We start from the raw sequence: 17,026 nt of genomic DNA on the forward strand, positions 1-17,026 counted from the left end.
TTATTTTTAAAATTATGTTAGAAATATATTAGAATCGTGAGAAATTCAATAAATATTTTTTTAATAAGATACTCTATACATGTCTATTGGTATTTAACAAGTCTCATATTGGTTACTATCAAAAATTTTACTCTACTTGCAATGCTTTCAAAATCAAATTTACTAATTTTGCAATTTGACAATTTTTACAGGTCCTTTATACCTATGTAAGAAAATAATTATTTTGTGTAACGTTATTTAGTTATACGATTTATTATTTAATTTTAGAAATGATGCGATTTTAGCCACTAAGACTGGAATAAAAATTAGTGACTTCTTCACATTAAATTTTAATGTAAATAAGAATAAGTAGATATTTAGGACCCACAATAGAATAAGAGAGAATAAAGGAGGAGAAAAAATGTGAGAATTGTTTATGACGTTTATTGTTGATAGATTAAATATTCATCTACAAAAAGAATTTTAATGGATAAATTTGCTTAATTTTTTTATGGATTAAAGTAGACTAATGAATGAAACTTTTTGTTCTATCTATTATGATTCAAATTAAAATTTATATAATAATCTATTTTGGCAATTCTACAACTAGCCAATGAGTATATGACTCTCCTTATAAGACTCTGAACGTTAAATATAGGTTTTCGCTTTCTAGACTGACCAAAATATTCCAATGTGTTTCATTCTTTATGATCAGTTATAAGACTAATTTTAAAATAATATATTCTATCTGAATCAAACTGAATCATTTTAAAATAATATATAATATTTAAAATTAAAACACAAATTTATATATTATATTATAAATTATATAAACTCACAAACACAAATATATATATATATATATATATATATTTTTAGTAAATAGATATTTCTTTCAAAATAATTTGTTCATATTTTTATAATTATAATAATAATTTATATATAAATTTAAATTTTAAAAAAATTAATATAATTTTTTATTTTAAAATTGTATTAAAATTATTCTAAAATTATCAAAAATATATAAATATTTTTTAAATTATACATTTCGCCGATCCATATTTTACTAGTATTCTTGTTGATATTTAATACCTATGATTGATACAAACACACTATTTAATAAATATCTCATGACAAAAAAACCTTGACCAATTTTAGATGTCACTTTTACAATTTCACTAATTTTTACAAGTAAAAATGCCAAAGGTATCCACTGATTTCAGTAAATTAAATTCGCACCTCTTCCCCAGCACAAGTTAGTCTTTACAAGTTTTATGGTGGTTGTAGAAATACAAGTAATGCAGAGTTTTCCTGGATGATCTGCGTATAATAGTTATCTCCCACTCATGCGATGGAAACCATAAATTACAACGAGTTTGATATACATAATCCCAAGGGGCATGACAATAATATGATTGTCATATATCCTTTCAAGATGTTGTCCATTGAGGTAGTACTCTCCCATCACCATTTTTACAAGTCACTTGATCTATTGCATCAATTTCTATGAGGTCAAAATCTAGGTCTTCGTCATGGCATCCATGAAAATAATCTTCATCTGCAGAATCATATATCACAGCTTTTCTATTTTGTCTCTTTATAGTCCTTTTTTTAGAACGACCTGTGCTATTGGTGAGGGCTTCTTCATCAGCATCTGCATCTGGATCTCCATCTCGTCTCCTCTTGGCAGAATCTGCACTGCCTTTGCTGCCGCTACTGCCTTTGTCCAACTTGTAATATTCATTTATGGTATTCTCAATGGTTTCCAGTATCTTATCCCCATACTTGCTTACCTTTGCCCTGTGTTAAACTAAATTAATCAATGCCTATTCACTAACAAGGAGACGACTATTCTCAGAAGGAACTTACTTGCCAATGCCATTGATATCTAGGAGTTCTTCTTTTGTTCTTGGCACTCTCTTGCTTATCTGCTGCAACGTGGCATTACTGAATAGAAACAACAGCTTATCAGATGCCTTTATCATGTAATAAAGCGGAAATGGATTTATTCTGCAAATTTTAATTTTCAATTGCATTCTTTATAATGCTACCCAAGAGTAAATGAATCTTAAATGGAGACATTGTTACTGGTATTACAAAAAGAAAATGTCTAATATATTACCCAAATATGTGGTAAGCAAAAACACTGTCTCCAGCTTCTTTAACAAGAGTTGTCCTCAACATACGCAGAGCAGTGTATAACTTGGCTGAAAGATTCTGAAGCAGATTTGGCTTTAAATATAATTCAAAAGCAGTTAGATATTTCATCAAGCGAACTGAAAAATAACCCATTTTATACCAAATCCACTTCAGTTTGAGGTTGAGGAGTGTCAATTGGAAAAACATTCTGCTTTCCAGATGTCAAAGAACCCTTGGCTGGAGTTGCATCAGATTTGCCTGGTTTTGTTGCCTTTACAGACGATGGAAATCTACAGTAGTTGAAAAATTCCACTGAGTATAATATGAACAGAGAAAAACAAGCGTGTATTGTGAACTTGAAGCCAGAGAAGGTTTACGCAAAGATTCAAGTGAAATCAATCTCATTTATAAAAGTCCAGTTCAACTTCACAAAATTGAATTGTAAGATGAGATTTATTATATAGTGTAAATTAACCTTATCTTTAATCGATGTAGGATTTTCAATCCCTTCTAATTCAAAAATTTAAGCAAGAAATAACTTTTAATGAGATTGACAAACCTCAATATAATTCTGTGCCCAGCAAACAGATTACAGACCTTGGGCTCATTTACCTGAAATTTTTTGAATGCTTTAGAAAACTTACAGTTATAGAAGTTAATTATGTTAACTAACATTGAGAACAGTCATTTGAAGCACAATGAGCAAATATTTAAACCGTGGTTAAACAGCAGTATATAACATGTTCACTGATACCTTCAATATGGATGATATCGATCCATAAAAATCACTTTTCTTTACTTCTTCCACAAGAATATCCTCGACAACAAGATGATGCAATATGCGGGAAGCCTCACCCTTAGCTAGATGCTTTCCAGCAGCATGAAGGCTCACTGTCTCGTGCCGATTTTTCTTGACCTTGTTTTGACGTTAGAAGTACATGATTAAGAAAAGGAGCGGCTATCAAGAATAATAATATATTGGAAAGAATGAAAAAGAAAGAAAACAAAATAAATGCATATAGGCATACCATTTGGCTAAAGGAACCACGATAAACTTCTAATATATGAGATGATGAGAACCTCTGTCCAGTTAGCTTAACAAGTTCAACCTAAGCATAAGACAACAACAAAGTAATTGAAACTGCGAACGAGAGGACTCAAATATTACATTCTAATAGAACTTCAATAAATGGAGGGATGAAAAAGTATGTTGATAGAAATTGCTTCCAAACCAATTGCTTTGCTATCTCCGTGACATCCTTCTCAATGAAATTTGTGATCTTCAAGCAATTATCACACGTTTTGTGACAAGTTGAAGAATTGAACTTCTCTCCAAAATGAACAAGCTGCAGAAGGCGCCGGCAATCAACATCATTTTCACAATAACTAACCTGAGGCAGTTCAAGACAAATATTTAGTGATGTAATAATAATAATAATAATAATAATAATTAGAATCTCAGTCTTTTTAAAATTACCATTCGCATGAGGTTTTCAGTGTTTGTTTCTAGTATGCTTCCTGGATTTATCATATTTGAACGGTTGTATCCAGATGTCAGGGGACTTTGCTCTATTGCTCCTCCTTGACTTATCATATGCTTGACTCGTATCTGTAAATATGAAATGCAATTATACATAAGCAATAAAGGGAGGTGAGTAAGGAAATAGGATCTCAGTCATCACTCGTTTCATTTGATTTCCAGTAATATGAAAGCTAACTTAGGTTCAAGAAACATACAAATTAATATAGAAAAGCAAAAGGGTTGTAATTGATACTAACATAATCACTATAGCTATAATATAATACACAGGATGAACGTTGACCATCTCTACCAGCTCGGCCACATTCCTGAAAAGGAAATAAGTAAGCACGTAAACCAACAGAAGCAAAACCTATATACCTAACATTATTTTGATCTTCTGCCAGTACCTGATGATAGCCTTCAATAGATTTTGGGAGAGAATGGTGGATTACAAAGCGGACATCAGGTTTATTAATACCTGAAATGCCAAGCATAAAATATGATCCCATATAATTAATCAATGCAATAGGCAGTAGTAAGGAAGTAAATATACCCATTCCAAATGCTACAGTAGCACAAATTATATTAATTTCATCTTTGCTCCACTGATTTTGAACAAAGGCACGTTGAGGAGGATCCATGCTACCATGATAAAATGCACATTTATGTCCACATTCCTGAACAACGAATAGAAATCAGCCTCCACATTTATTTATTTTTCATTAAAAAATTCATTCAGCTTGTTAAAACTGCGCTCAATGTGCAGGAAAGTCACCAGATTGCACTTATGCTTTTATCAAATACCCATATCTTCATGCAGAAACAGCAAACAGAGCAAACAGCATGAAACATGACGAAAAAAGAAAGCAAAGCAAGAGCAAGCTAAAAATTCACAGGCAATTCAACATATTATACTTTGTAGTCAAATGTACAAATATGAAATAATGAGAAGAACTAACCTGTAAATTGCCAGCGACCTTTTCACAGTCCATTCTTGAAAGACAATAGATAATGCCACATTCATCAAAGTGATTCTCTCTAATGAATTTGTCAATGTCCTCCAAACACTTTTTGGTCTTGGGGACAACAGAATACCTGCAATGTTGAAAATGAACATGATTCATCCATTGAAGGTTTAGCAAGAAGTCAATTCTTCATTTAACACACCATAAGTTTGGGCGATTAAAACTTTGCCGAAAAATAACGCAGTTAACAAGACCAAGTGCTTGCACGACATCTTCTTTTACACTAGCAGTTGCTGTAGCTGTTAAAGCTAAAACTGGAGTATTTGGGAATTTCTGTTTCAATATACCAAGTCCCTGGTGAAATTAAGAGTAACAGTTAAAATATAAACTATATTATCATTGATTTGCATCAACTATATTATATAGCTCCAACCTGATAATCTGGTCTAAAATCATGCCCCCATTGGCTCACACAGTGAGCCTCATCAATTACAATCCTTGCAAGCAACTCGCGAAAATGTAAATTCTCTAAGTGTCTCAAAAGATTATCACTTCTGCAGTCGAAGTAAAAAAATAGCATTATGAAAAAAATGAAGAATATGGTTAAGTTAAAAAATTTCATTGAATACAACAGCTATCAATAATGACACTTACTTGACAACCTTTTCAGGTGTCACATATAATAACTTGTATTTACAGTAATCAGAAGTAAGTTCTCGGAGGATTTCCTGCTGTTCAGTCCATTCCATATTGGCACTTAAGTAAGTAGCTGGTATATTTGCCTGTATGCCAAGCCAACAGGACCAAACAAACATATATCTATCAGAAAAACAAAGCCAAAAGGGAAAGCATAGAAGTTACAAAATCAGTAATACCTGCAATAAGTGCATTATTTGATCCTGAATAAGGGACACAAGGGGAGAGATTACTAATGTTATACCTTGACAAATAAGAGCCGGTAACTGCAAGACAAGACGGTCCAAAGTTGTAAGGTTACAATATTTGGTAAAATCTAGACAAATATCAATAAAACCAACTAAATGAGAAAGGGAAAAAGGCCATAACTCAAAAAGGTCTATTGCAAGATTGTACTACCTGATAGGTCAGACTCTTTCCACCACCAGTGGGCATCAGAACAAAAACATCACATCCACTCATTGTGGCATTGATGACCTCTCTTTGATTGGGGCGAAAGGAATGATTTCCAAATACTTTTTTATTATTAACCTATGCATAAATAAAAAATTTATTAAGATGAGTTACATTCAGTGGAAAGTGACAATAATTCAGTTAAATACCTCTAACTCTTTTGTCCAAGAAAAATCATGGCTGCTCCAGCGTTTGTCTCCAGAACCTTCAATGTAATTGACTTCAATAATCTTTGGGATGAAGGCCTCTCGCTCCACCGGACCAGATAATGTGCTATACTTGTCTATAGAAAAAGATGGAAGAGACTGGAATGATGAACCAAATGTCCCGTCACCCATATAAGCCTGGGCATCGTATCTCTTGGATCCATTACAGGGGGCAGTTTGCTGAGGTGTTCCATACACATATGATGTGGATGGTGCAGTGGATGCAGAAAAATGTGACTTTTGCCTTTCCTCATTAAGATTACCAGATTGAATATATTTTTCTAGTTGCTGAATTTGCTTATTCAGCTGTGACCTAGCATTAACAAAAAGTTCTATTTTCAATTCAAATTCTATTCAATTAAAAAAGAATATGCTGTAATTTTTTTGACACATGATTTAGGATAACACAACTATAAATAAATAAAAAAATACAATGTTGAAGCCTTAGTTCTTTTCTGGGATTGTATGTGGTATATATTAGAAATGAAAATGTTACAAACACTGTAATTCCAAGGGAAATGCACACCTATCATGGCGAAGTTTTGATATCTGTGTAGAATTGAGGTTTTCACCATTGTCGAGCAGTTCATTAGAGATTGCAATTAGATTATCCTTCAATTCCTGCAAATGAATTGCTGCTTCGGGGCAAAGCCCTAACTGCATCCAATTTAAGGATTAGGCTTATCAATCTGACAAATAAAATGGTTAACTTGATAAAGATAAAAATACCTTGTACCCATGGATGCAATCTAAACACAGGTCTGGTGGCAAAGCATTATCCCCCTCTCTAGCAAAATCATCTTTATCTGCAATTGGTGTTATAGGAGGAAGCTTGGATATTGATGGCTTGGGAGTGCAGGTTGACTGGTATTTCTCAACAATTTGGTCAACATCAATGTTCTTAAACCAAAAACAGGACGGAAACAAAGAGAGAGAAATCAGCATCTACATGGATGCAAGTAGTTAGGATAAACTTGACTAGGAAACGGCTTATTTTTAAGAAAAAACGACAAAGCAACCATACAAACAAGGATAAAAGGACATAATTACGGAGTGAATAAAATGGCCAAGCCCCCTCGCCACTTTCCACTTCACAAAAGAATTGTACAAACTACAACCTTCAAGTTGAAATAACTAATATACATTCATCAGCAAACTAGTAATAAAAGACTGAAAGTTAAACTAACTGACTGGTATAAAATTATATATGAATGTAACTAATAACTTTGGTAAGCCCAGATTTTATAATCAGCTCATTCAACAACAAAAAAATCAAGCAAGTTTTAACAAAAATGTTTCCCCATATTGTTGGCAGTTCTAACTTGCAAGCCTAGTGAAACCCAAATGAATTTGACTCATTTAAATTAATCAAAGTGTAATAAATTACCTCAAGTATGTTATCATCATCAATATCTCCAGACATGCAGTTGGAAGACTCATTGATTTGGCCTGTGTACTTATTATGATTGTTCACTGAACCATCCAAACCGCGAGAACTATGACTGCTAACAACTGGAGCGGCAGTGACGTCAGGACAGGTACGGTTGTCATTCTCATAGCCTCCATGGAAGGGAGTTGTTCTCGTATTCTCGTGAATCTGCCGAGTAACCTTGACAGTTTTTCCGGGTTGTATATAGGTCCTACTAGAATTTTGTAGACTTGAAAGAACATCCCAAGCCTGTCAGGAATTGTTTTAACAGAAGTCATTGCAAACTATAGAAGTCTCAAGTAAGAACATTTACATTGGCAAACTACTCGCTTTCATATAACATTTATACTAGTATACCTTGTCAAATTGTACTCTCTGTGAAACTTGAATATTTTCACTTCGTTGAAATACAAAACTGAAAGAATTAAAGCATTAGAGAGCAAGATGAAACTAGCTGAAATCCATATAGTAATCTAGCATATCAAGTTCCACAGAAATAGCACAGCCAAACAGTTGACAAAGGAAACAAAAAACATCAGATCCTTTCAGAAATTATCTCAGCACTGACCAGCAAAAAGTGGAGTAAGAAGGTCATAATCCAAGAAGGTAGGTAACAATGAACTGAAACAGGTTTAAACCCACATCCACCATGTTATACTGCTGTGTTAGCAAAGCCGATTGAAGGAAATGAAAATTTCCCTGTATATGCACAAAACTAATGAAGCCCCAAAGCCTAGTCATTCCACGAAAAACCTAAACCCCACTACCTATGAACTTTAGAATGAAACTCAGACCTAACTGGAAATACAACAAAGCCTGAGAATGAATGTTGAAGTAAAAGACATACCCGGAAGTCCCAGGGTTTGGTTCCTGGTGGCGGGGCTTCTTGGGTGGGACAGAGAGCAGAAAATTAGAGCTCAAAAACTTCTCTTGGGAGGAGAAATTCTCGTGGGCATTGGCATGCTGCAACCAGTTCTTGTTATTCTCTTTAACAACCCGAACTGAATTGGCTTCACTGTGAACATCAGAAACCTAATTAGGGACTAACTATAAATGATGAACCACAAAGATAGAAACAAATAAAGCGAACTCAGCATCATTACCCTTGTCTCATTTGAGTCCCAACCAAACAACACATTCCCTGCAGAATCAGAATTCAAATTGAATCAAAACGACGCAATAATAGTGCAAAAGAATGAGGAAAAAGAGGTCGTTGACGTGCCTTCGCAAAATGTGGCTAATGGAAGATGAATCGAACGTTGAGTGGAAGAATAATGAAAACCCTAAAAAAGTGATTGCGATTGGAACAGAAAGAGATCGAAATAATCGTACGGAAGAGAAGAGAAACAGAGCTCTTCCAAAGCATTGGCGGGAATTTTCATTTCATGAAATCAACGTCTGCAGAATCTTCATTTCTTTTTTTATAAATCAATCAAATTAAATATTTGGATCTTCGAATCAACGTGCTTTTGGACACTGCTCAGAAAATGCCAGAAGAGGGAAAGTTAAAATTTGAACTTTAGTTTTTAGAAATTTAATCTTTATTTATATATTTTCAAAAGTTTAGATTTCATTAATTTTTAAATTTATACTTCATTTTTCCAATTTTAATTGAGTTTGTAATATTTTAGTTAGCACAGACATTAACCTACACGGAGACACGGATTATATATTATATTATTATGAATTATAATAATTTGACAATAAAAATTTACCTGCATAAGTATGTTTTAATTTTTTTTAATAGAAAAAATGTTTCTCAGTTCAAAATGATTTGTTATTTATTTTTGTAATCATAATAAAATTTATACAATAAATTTTAGTTTTTAAAAAATTAATATATTTTTTATTTTTTAAATTATGTTAAAATGTCAGAAATCCAAAAAATATTTTTTAAAATTAACACTTCACTCGTATATTTGTGTCATATACAAACACACTATTTGATTTGATTATTTTGTCTCTAAAATTGTAAATATAAAGGAAGAAGAATGATTTTTATTTTTGTAATAAATTTTTGACAATAAGTAAGAAAGTTAAAGGTGATAAGAAAATAAATTAAAATATAAATAATGATAATAATATAGAAATTAAATAAGTTATTATAACTGATTAGCTAAATAACTTATAAATTACAAATAAAAAATTGATAAAATAAAGATAGTTTATAATACAATTTTACAGATTCAAAGTAGGATGTAAGTTTGGGTTAGTTTACTAAATTGCTCAAACGGATAAATTTTAATCTTTTTACAAAAATTGGTAAATGGTATTTGGAAGAAGATTTCAAAATGATTTTTTTTTCTTTTAAGTTATAATATTTTTAACAAAATTTTGCTTAAATATAAAAATGACAAAATTAGAAGTCCAACCCTAACACGTAAAGGATGACGAATTGACCTGTCATTTTAATTTTTTGTTTTAAATTTATTTATTTAATCAAAATACCAATTAAATTGAATCAAACTTTATAATTATCAAAATATAATGAAGATCAATAAAATTAAATTAAATTTTAATATTATAATTAAAGAATATATTCTTTTAACAAAATAAAATAAATATTAATAATATTTTAATGAGTTAAATAATATGTAGATAAATTAATTTAAATAAAATTTTATGTAATATATTAATTACCATTTATTTTAATTCCGGAAGCATCAAGTTTTTTTCTAAATAAGAAATGGACTAGCTCATCCATCCAAAATTTATTTTTTAAATTATTTTGTTAGAGTAATAATACGAGTTTTACTTCAATGAGTTAGCTACGTTACATGACTTTATTTATTATTATTTTATTATACTTAAAAAGAAAATATTTCTTCTAATCTAAATAGTAAAACAAATATACTTTACCGTCATTTATAATAATATAATAATATTTTAAATTAAAAAAAAAATATATATATATATATATATTAATTTATTAGTGTAAAATGAATGTTTGTTCACTGTATTAAGATATAGAAACCCTACTTAAAAACGTAATTTGATAAATTAGATTTCACCAAAAAAAAACTATTATTATCATTTAACAATTCACTAAGAAGTCAATTGCAAATAAAAATTAATAACCTTTTTCTCTTCCACGAACAAGGTTTAAACAAGTAGATAGAACTCTAACAAATTCAAACCTTGAATTTGGCAATTTTCAATGGTCAAAGGAACATTTTTGTTGACAATGGCAAGAAAATCATCAAACATAACTCAACCACAGTCAGCAATTTCATAGATGTTTGAAACGACTTCAATAGGCCATGGAAAACACAATTTATTTTTTTGATATCATCTTTTGAAACACAATTTTTAAAATTTACTTATTTTAGTAAATTTGATTTTTTTACCACTTTGGTAAATTAAACTGTAAGTTTGTTTATCAAGGTTATCGAACATGTCTATTAAATGGTGTGACTGTATTAAATACACATATTGAAAATTGACACTCGTATAAAATTTGCAGGATACGTATAGTTGAAGTGTCAAATTCATTTGTTGAATTTCAGACAATTTTTTAGCACGATTCTAATACAATTTTTTTTAAAAATACATTATTTTTTAAAAACTCAAATTTATTATATAAATTTTTAATATGATTATAAAAATAATGAATAAATTCTTTTGAGACAGTTATGAAAAACAATATTTTTACTAAAAAAAGGTAACCTATTTTTCACATAAATCTTTATTGTCAATTTATATAATTTATAATTATATAATATATATCCATGTCTTTGTATTCTGCATTTTAAAAATTATACGTATATTCGTATTTGAGAAATTATACGTATATTCGTGAAAAAAAAACCTTAAACATATTTCTGTCCATAAATCTTTATCAATTTATATAATTCATATTTATATAATATATAGATTTGTGTCTATGTCTATGTATTTTACTTTTAGAGAGTATACATACAACTACAGTATTCACATTATGTGTATCTCTGTATCCGTGTCTCGTATTATATGTATATCTGTGTTGTGCGGTGTGCGTGTCATTGTTAGATAGTTTAGTTGTGATATATTTTATTAATTTAATTTGAGTGTTATAACTTTGAGGGAATGAATGGCGAGCAGTGAGTCTCAGCTTCTTCGTCCCCGCTTCGGTTATGGCGGTGCTCAGGTGAGTCAACCTCCGTTCTGTATCCTCATCACTTCACCTTTTCATTTTCCTCTTCTCATAAACCATAAATTCATCAACACAAGCAGATAACTCATTCAACAATCACTAACCCAAAGTCCATTCACACGTTCTTGTTCTGCATACCTGTTTCTCCGATGCCAGGCACCGCCGTTTTTTACGAGGAATTTGAGGTTCCCATTTTGGATTTCAGTGCATTCTAATACTCATCCTAATCCAAAGAATCATCTAAGTCTAAGGGTGAAGATGCAACCGGAAGCAGATATCATGATGAACCCCGTTTCTGATAACAAAATCCCACACGTGCTAACTGTTGCTGGGTCTGATTCTGGGGGTGGTGCTGGAATCCAAGCTGATCTCAAGGCCTGTGCTGCACGCCGGGTTTACTGCTCCACTGTCATTACTGCTGTTACTGCGCAGAACACTGTTGGGGTTCAGGTTCAATTTGATTTTATTTCATAGTAATAGTAATTTGATTTGATTTAGAAACAAAAAATTACTCAATTTGATTTCATGCATTTTGAGTTGGCTCATGTTATACTGTGTAAACAAAATGTCATCATCAAGTTGGGATAGTTCAAGGCTTATTCATATAATGAACTGTAGTGTGATCAACTGGGTTCTGTTAATTTTGTTGGCAATCGATTAAACGACTGACTTTGTAATTTTATGCTGTCCTTTCGTTATCCCTTTTTCTAAAATCCGTGTCAATTGCTAGGGTGTGAACATTGTACCTGAGGATTTTGTGGCAGAGCAGTTGCAATCTGTACTTTCTGATATGCATGTTGATGTGGTAAGTGGAATTTGGTCTATACGGAAAATTGATTTACTCAGTTATGAGGGCGCTTACTTTCTGTTCTCCTTGATACACACTGATTTCTTGGTTAATGGTGTTTGCTATTATTTTTTCCATTTGAATTATTATTTCATGTCTTTAGGTCAAGACTGGCATGCTTCCCTCTCTTAATATAGTTAAGGTTCTCTGTCAGTTCCTTACCAAGTTTCCAGTCAAAGGTATTCACTTGTAAAAAAAATTCTATTGTATTTGTACTATTGCAATTGGAGTGACTTCTGTACTGACTTCCTTTTTTGCTGAACGCAGCTCTCGTGGTTGATCCTGTTATGAAATCTTCCAGTGGGGATGTACTTTCTGGTTCTTCTGTTCTTACTGGATTTCTGTATGTGTTTCTGAACTTGAACTATACTGTTTTTGTTTGACATGAAAGTATTTTTCATATTCTTCAGTCTTCACTACTTGGTATGGATTCTATTTAAAATCCTTTGATTATATAGTAGCCTTATGCTTAATTTTCTCAGCTATGGGTGTCTGCCTATTGGCTTTTACAGTTATTGATGGGTAACATTAAAAAATGATATATTTAAAATTCAATTTTATTTTCATCCTTGTTACGGTCTCTAAAATGATTTCAAAATTCAATTTTATTCAAAAGCCTGTAGGAAATCAGTTCAATTTATTTATTGGATACTGAATGCAGGGGGGAACTACTTCCCATGACAGACATTGTAACCCCGAATATAAAAGAGGCATCAGTTTTACTTGGAGGTGTACCACTGAAATCAGTTTCTGACATGCGTACTGCTGCCAAATTGATACATGATTTGGGCCCTAGGTTTGTTGCTGTTTAATCTATTTGAGTATTTGGTTCCAATCTAACTAAATGGTTTCTTAAAACTATTTTTTGCCTTTTACTGTTTACTAATAGTTATTTGTCTATGCTTTAAGAAACTTAATTAATATTAAATATAATGTTTTTTTTTTCTTTTAGCCAAACCGAGCTGCATGAATAGTAGAATTCCAACTTTAACCTGCTTGTTCGGCACAGCTTGAACTTTACAATATGACTCATGGACCTTATAAAATTTTATTTCATATTCTCTTACCTAGTTCAAACTACGATATCAATGATTACAAAAGGAATACTGAGAAAACAAATCTGTGACAGTGGTAAATCGGTATATTTTTCTGGAGGGAGAAACATACCTTACTGAAGTCATTCTTCCCAATGGGTACTACTTAGTAAATTACTTTCACATAAATGGTATACACTTTCGGCTGAAGTTGAAGATATCTCACCTCACATGAAATAGTTACTAACTTACTACTATAATATTTTCCTAAACTGTTGTAGTATTGCATTGCCTTTATTTTTTTCTTATTTATCTTCAGACTTTTCCTAGAAACTTGGAAGAAAATATACCTGCGTGATACTGTTTATATCTAAATGGCTGATACAATATCCAGAGCCAGAACATGGACTCAGACTTCTAGCAAAAACTTTCCATAAGAGTGCCCTGAATGCCTTGGCTTAGCAGTACTTTTGGAATTGAAAATGTATTATGTGCTTATCATATAGCTGTTAATATTGACTTGCAATAAGTAGATTACTAGATTATTTCCCTAAATTAGTGATTCCCAACAATTGCTTCGCCTGCTTCCATCGGAAGAAAATTGGGATGGTGTTGTATATATAAAAGAGTTACACTTCATGGATAGAGGTCATAATAAGGAAATGATAAGAAAACTTCAACTTCGAAGTATTGTGCATTTACTGATTATTAATTTTTTTTTTGTAGGAATGTACTCGTCAAGGGTGGTGACCTCCCTAATTCGTTAGATTCGGTTGATGTATTTTTTGATGGTAAGGTTCAAGTCTTTAATTCTGAGACACAATAGAGAAACAAAATCTATCAGACATAGCAACCCTTTGCTAATGTATATCAAAATCTTTTTTAAAAATGAACTCCATTTCTAGATCTTGAGTTTTGCAGGCAAGGAGTTCTACGAGCTCTGTTCACCACGTGTAAATACTCGCAATAGTCATGGTACTGGTTGTACCTTGGCATCATGCATAGCAGCAGAGCTGGCAAAAGGTTCATCAATGCTTTCTGCAGTTAAGGTTTGTTCAACTATCTCAATTGATTTGATAATAATATTGAAGGATTTCATTGGGCAATGCCCATGATCTACTCCCCTTTTGTTGTCTCTGTAATTTAAATAGAAAAGGAACAAATGTAAATAACAGAGATTGAAAGATGGAATATGCTATAATTATGATCTTTTTTCTTATGTGGATTCTGGCAGACAGCTAAACATTTTATTGACGTTGCCTTGGATTATAGTAGAGACCTGCCAATTGGAAGTGGTGTTCAAAGACCTTTTGACCATTTTTTGAAACTTAAGAATATCAATCAGAGTTCCGGGAGGCAGAATATGTTCAACCCAAATGACCTGCTTTTGTATGCTGTAACGGACTCAACTATGAATAGGAAGTGGGGCCGTACTATTGCTGAAGCTGTTAAGGCTGCTGTAGAAGGAGGTGCTACCATTGTTCAATTAAGGTTTGTTTATTCAAATATGCTTTGTTTTTTGTTCCACCCTATACATGTTACAGAATATATGAGATTCTTTATCATCAGTATTTGACAGTAGATAAAGTTCTCTGTGATTTAATATGCGAGGCACCCTATTCTAAAGATCTGGAAATTACTATTTGTTTTTTGTTTTTTTATCGTGAACAATCTTAACCTTACTCTTGAATTTTTTGTTTATTTCCTTCTCTCTCATCCCCTTCTCCGCCCTAATGAAATATTAAGCACCCAGTATTTATTGGCTGAATAGTTGAAGTTTAGCTGATTGTTACATCAGGAATTATTTTCTTTTATTGTGTGTTCAGATTTTCTTTGTTGTATTTGAAGCCTGCTTTATGGTGTTTCTCATCTCTTGTATGCACAATTAATACAGTTAATAAGAAATACCTCTGCAAAGTATATGCTATTATCCCACTTCATATTTATATCTTGCAAACAAATGTGCATGTATACAGGTCTTGTTGAAATTTGTGTTGCAAACTTTCTTGTACTGCTGTGTTTATCTGTCTAAGATCAACTAGTCTAATTCAGATACTCGTTACCAAAATCTGTCCACTCCACTTCTTTGGCCACATCTAAACTCAAGCTTAACCTATTGCATAACGTAAAACGTCAATGGCTGGCTATTGAACATAGCGCCTTCCATTGAAAACAGGTGTGGTATCAGAATTGAAGTGACGTTAGGCTAGAAGCATTCAGCAGAGACAGTAATTTCCGTTGTTCCCTGATTACCAATTTATGAAGTGAATCCCCAGATCAATGATTGCTTGATCATAATTTGTCATTTAATTACACTTATATTCTCGTTTCTAGAAATGTTTGTTTGGCCACTTTAATTGAAGTGTATGATGATGCATGCTTAATTTTTAGTTCCTGTTAAGAGTGGAAAACATCCAAATATCTTGATTGTATCTTAAAGTATTTTTGATTTTCTAAATATTAGTTTCTATCTTTCCTTATTATTGCATCATTTGTTTCTTATTTAATCAAGAATCAAAAGTCTACCACACACACATATGGAATGTTTGAAGCACAACAGAAACTCATTCCCTTTTCTCTCCTCTCCTCAGCGAATACTTAAACCTCAGAGTTTCAACAGGCAGCAATTATTTTAGCCTGATTTACGTATGACTTTACAGGGAAAAGGATGCTGAGACACGGGATTTTCTTGATGCTTCCAAAGTATGCCTTGAAATATGCCGTTCCTATGGAGTACCATTACTGATAAATGATCGTTTAGATGTGGCCCTTGCTTGTGATGCTGATGGTGTTCATGTTGGTCAGTCTGACATGCCAGTACGTCTTGCAAGAAGCCTGCTTGGTCCTGAAAAGATAATTGGAGTATCATGCAAGACGCCTGAGCAAGCCCACCAAGCATGGATTGATGGGGCTGATTACATTGGTTGTGGTGGTGTATATCCCACTAATACAAAAGCAAATAACCGTACTATAGGCTTAGACGGCTTGAAGGAAGTATCTCAGGCCTCTAAACTGCCTGTGGTAGCAATTGGTGGCATTAATCTATCAAATGCACGTGCAGTCATTGAAATTGGTGAACCAAAGCTGAAAGGGGTTGCTGTTGTCTCTTCTCTTTTTGACAGGGAATGCATTTTGACTGAGACAAGAAACTTGCTCGCTTTAGTAAGTTAGGCAGCATTATTGATACAATGAATATGTCCCAATGTGGGAGCAATTTTGTCTAGCTCTCTTCAAGGGGGTGATACAACAGCTGGGTTGCTTTTCACCTAGGATGGAAATATGAGACTGCTGATTCTTTATGGGCCATGCTAAAATTCAAAATAAAGGTTAAGTTGCACCTGCTGATTTACTGCTGATTCATTTTCCTTTATTTGATGTTCGTCCTACCTGCTGATTTACAGCTTCAATGATCGCGAGATTTATTGTTCGGCAAAAAACTATTCTGTTTTTTGCATTTTGTACTTTTTACTGTACAAAATTAATCAGAATTTTCAACACCAACGTTTTGCAATGGTATATAATGCCTCGGAACTTTCTAACAGAACATTAACAGGTTTTTTACAACAAAATAAAATAAAATGCTCTTCAGCCTAAACCTGTTATAATCCTTTTCTACTGCCCATT

General features: G+C 32.4%; 2 protein-coding genes across 3 annotated transcripts; one reads left to right on the forward strand and one right to left on the reverse strand.

The window, feature by feature from the left end:
* Positions 1–1,177: 1,177 nt before the first annotated feature.
* On the reverse strand, positions 1,178–8,907 carry LOC137832888 (ATP-dependent DNA helicase Q-like 4A). The gene is made up of 26 exons (XM_068641274.1): positions 8,612–8,907; positions 8,493–8,530; positions 8,237–8,404; positions 7,747–7,804; positions 7,348–7,638; positions 6,690–6,860; positions 6,487–6,617; positions 5,904–6,273; positions 5,701–5,832; positions 5,481–5,567; positions 5,260–5,387; positions 5,039–5,159; positions 4,808–4,959; positions 4,600–4,735; positions 4,194–4,317; positions 4,048–4,118; positions 3,898–3,966; positions 3,596–3,727; positions 3,351–3,509; positions 3,147–3,227; positions 2,873–3,034; positions 2,678–2,730; positions 2,279–2,408; positions 2,102–2,196; positions 1,849–1,926; positions 1,178–1,779 (listed from the first exon to the last, which is right to left on the reverse strand). The coding sequence occupies exons 2-26, from the start codon at positions 8,525–8,527 to the stop codon at positions 1,410–1,412; spliced, it is 3,504 nt and encodes a 1,167-aa protein (XP_068497375.1). The 5' UTR covers positions 8,528–8,530; positions 8,612–8,907; the 3' UTR covers positions 1,178–1,409.
* A 2,468-nt stretch (positions 8,908–11,375) lies between these two features.
* On the forward strand, positions 11,376–16,751 carry LOC137832890 (thiamine biosynthetic bifunctional enzyme TH1, chloroplastic). 2 transcript variants are annotated; one of them, XM_068641276.1, is made up of 10 exons: positions 11,376–11,515; positions 11,678–11,971; positions 12,252–12,326; positions 12,472–12,547; positions 12,636–12,711; positions 13,030–13,164; positions 14,129–14,193; positions 14,324–14,451; positions 14,637–14,893; positions 16,063–16,751. In XM_068641276.1, the coding sequence occupies exons 1-10, from the start codon at positions 11,459–11,461 to the stop codon at positions 16,571–16,573; spliced, it is 1,674 nt and encodes a 557-aa protein (XP_068497377.1). In that variant the 5' UTR covers positions 11,376–11,458; the 3' UTR covers positions 16,574–16,751. The 2 variants fall into 2 exon arrangements, with proteins under 2 accessions (XP_068497377.1, XP_068497378.1); XM_068641277.1 differs by having other exon boundaries at positions 11,387–11,515; positions 11,602–11,971.
* The last annotated feature ends 275 nt before the right edge of the window (positions 16,752–17,026 follow it).

This window comes from Phaseolus vulgaris, chromosome 6, assembly GCF_000499845.2.
Source record: "Phaseolus vulgaris cultivar G19833 chromosome 6, P. vulgaris v2.0, whole genome shotgun sequence".
Classification (NCBI taxonomy): domain Eukaryota; kingdom Viridiplantae; phylum Streptophyta; class Magnoliopsida; order Fabales; family Fabaceae; genus Phaseolus; species Phaseolus vulgaris.

What these genes read in the sequence shown, in the direction of transcription:
- LOC137832888 (XM_068641274.1), bottom strand. Translation starts at nt 8,527, where the DNA reads ATGTGTTGTTTGGTTGGGACTCAAATGAGACAAGG. An exon ending in GGGACTCAAATGAGACAAGG is followed by an intron (nt 8,405 to 8,492) that starts GTAATGATGCTG and finishes TGATGTTCACAG; the next exon opens with TGAAGCCAATTCAGTTCGGG. An exon ending in AGAGAGTACAATTTGACAAG is followed by an intron (nt 7,639 to 7,746) that starts GTATACTAGTAT and finishes AATTCCTGACAG; the next exon opens with GCTTGGGATGTTCTTTCAAG.
- LOC137832890 (XM_068641276.1), top strand. Translation starts at nt 11,459, where the DNA reads ATGGCGAGCAGTGAGTCTCAGCTTCTTCGTCCCCGCTTCGGTTATGGC. An exon ending in AGAACACTGTTGGGGTTCAG is followed by an intron (nt 11,972 to 12,251) that starts GTTCAATTTGAT and finishes GTCAATTGCTAG; the next exon opens with GGTGTGAACATTGTACCTGA. An exon ending in GGTTGATGTATTTTTTGATG is followed by an intron (nt 14,194 to 14,323) that starts GTAAGGTTCAAG and finishes TGAGTTTTGCAG; the next exon opens with GCAAGGAGTTCTACGAGCTC.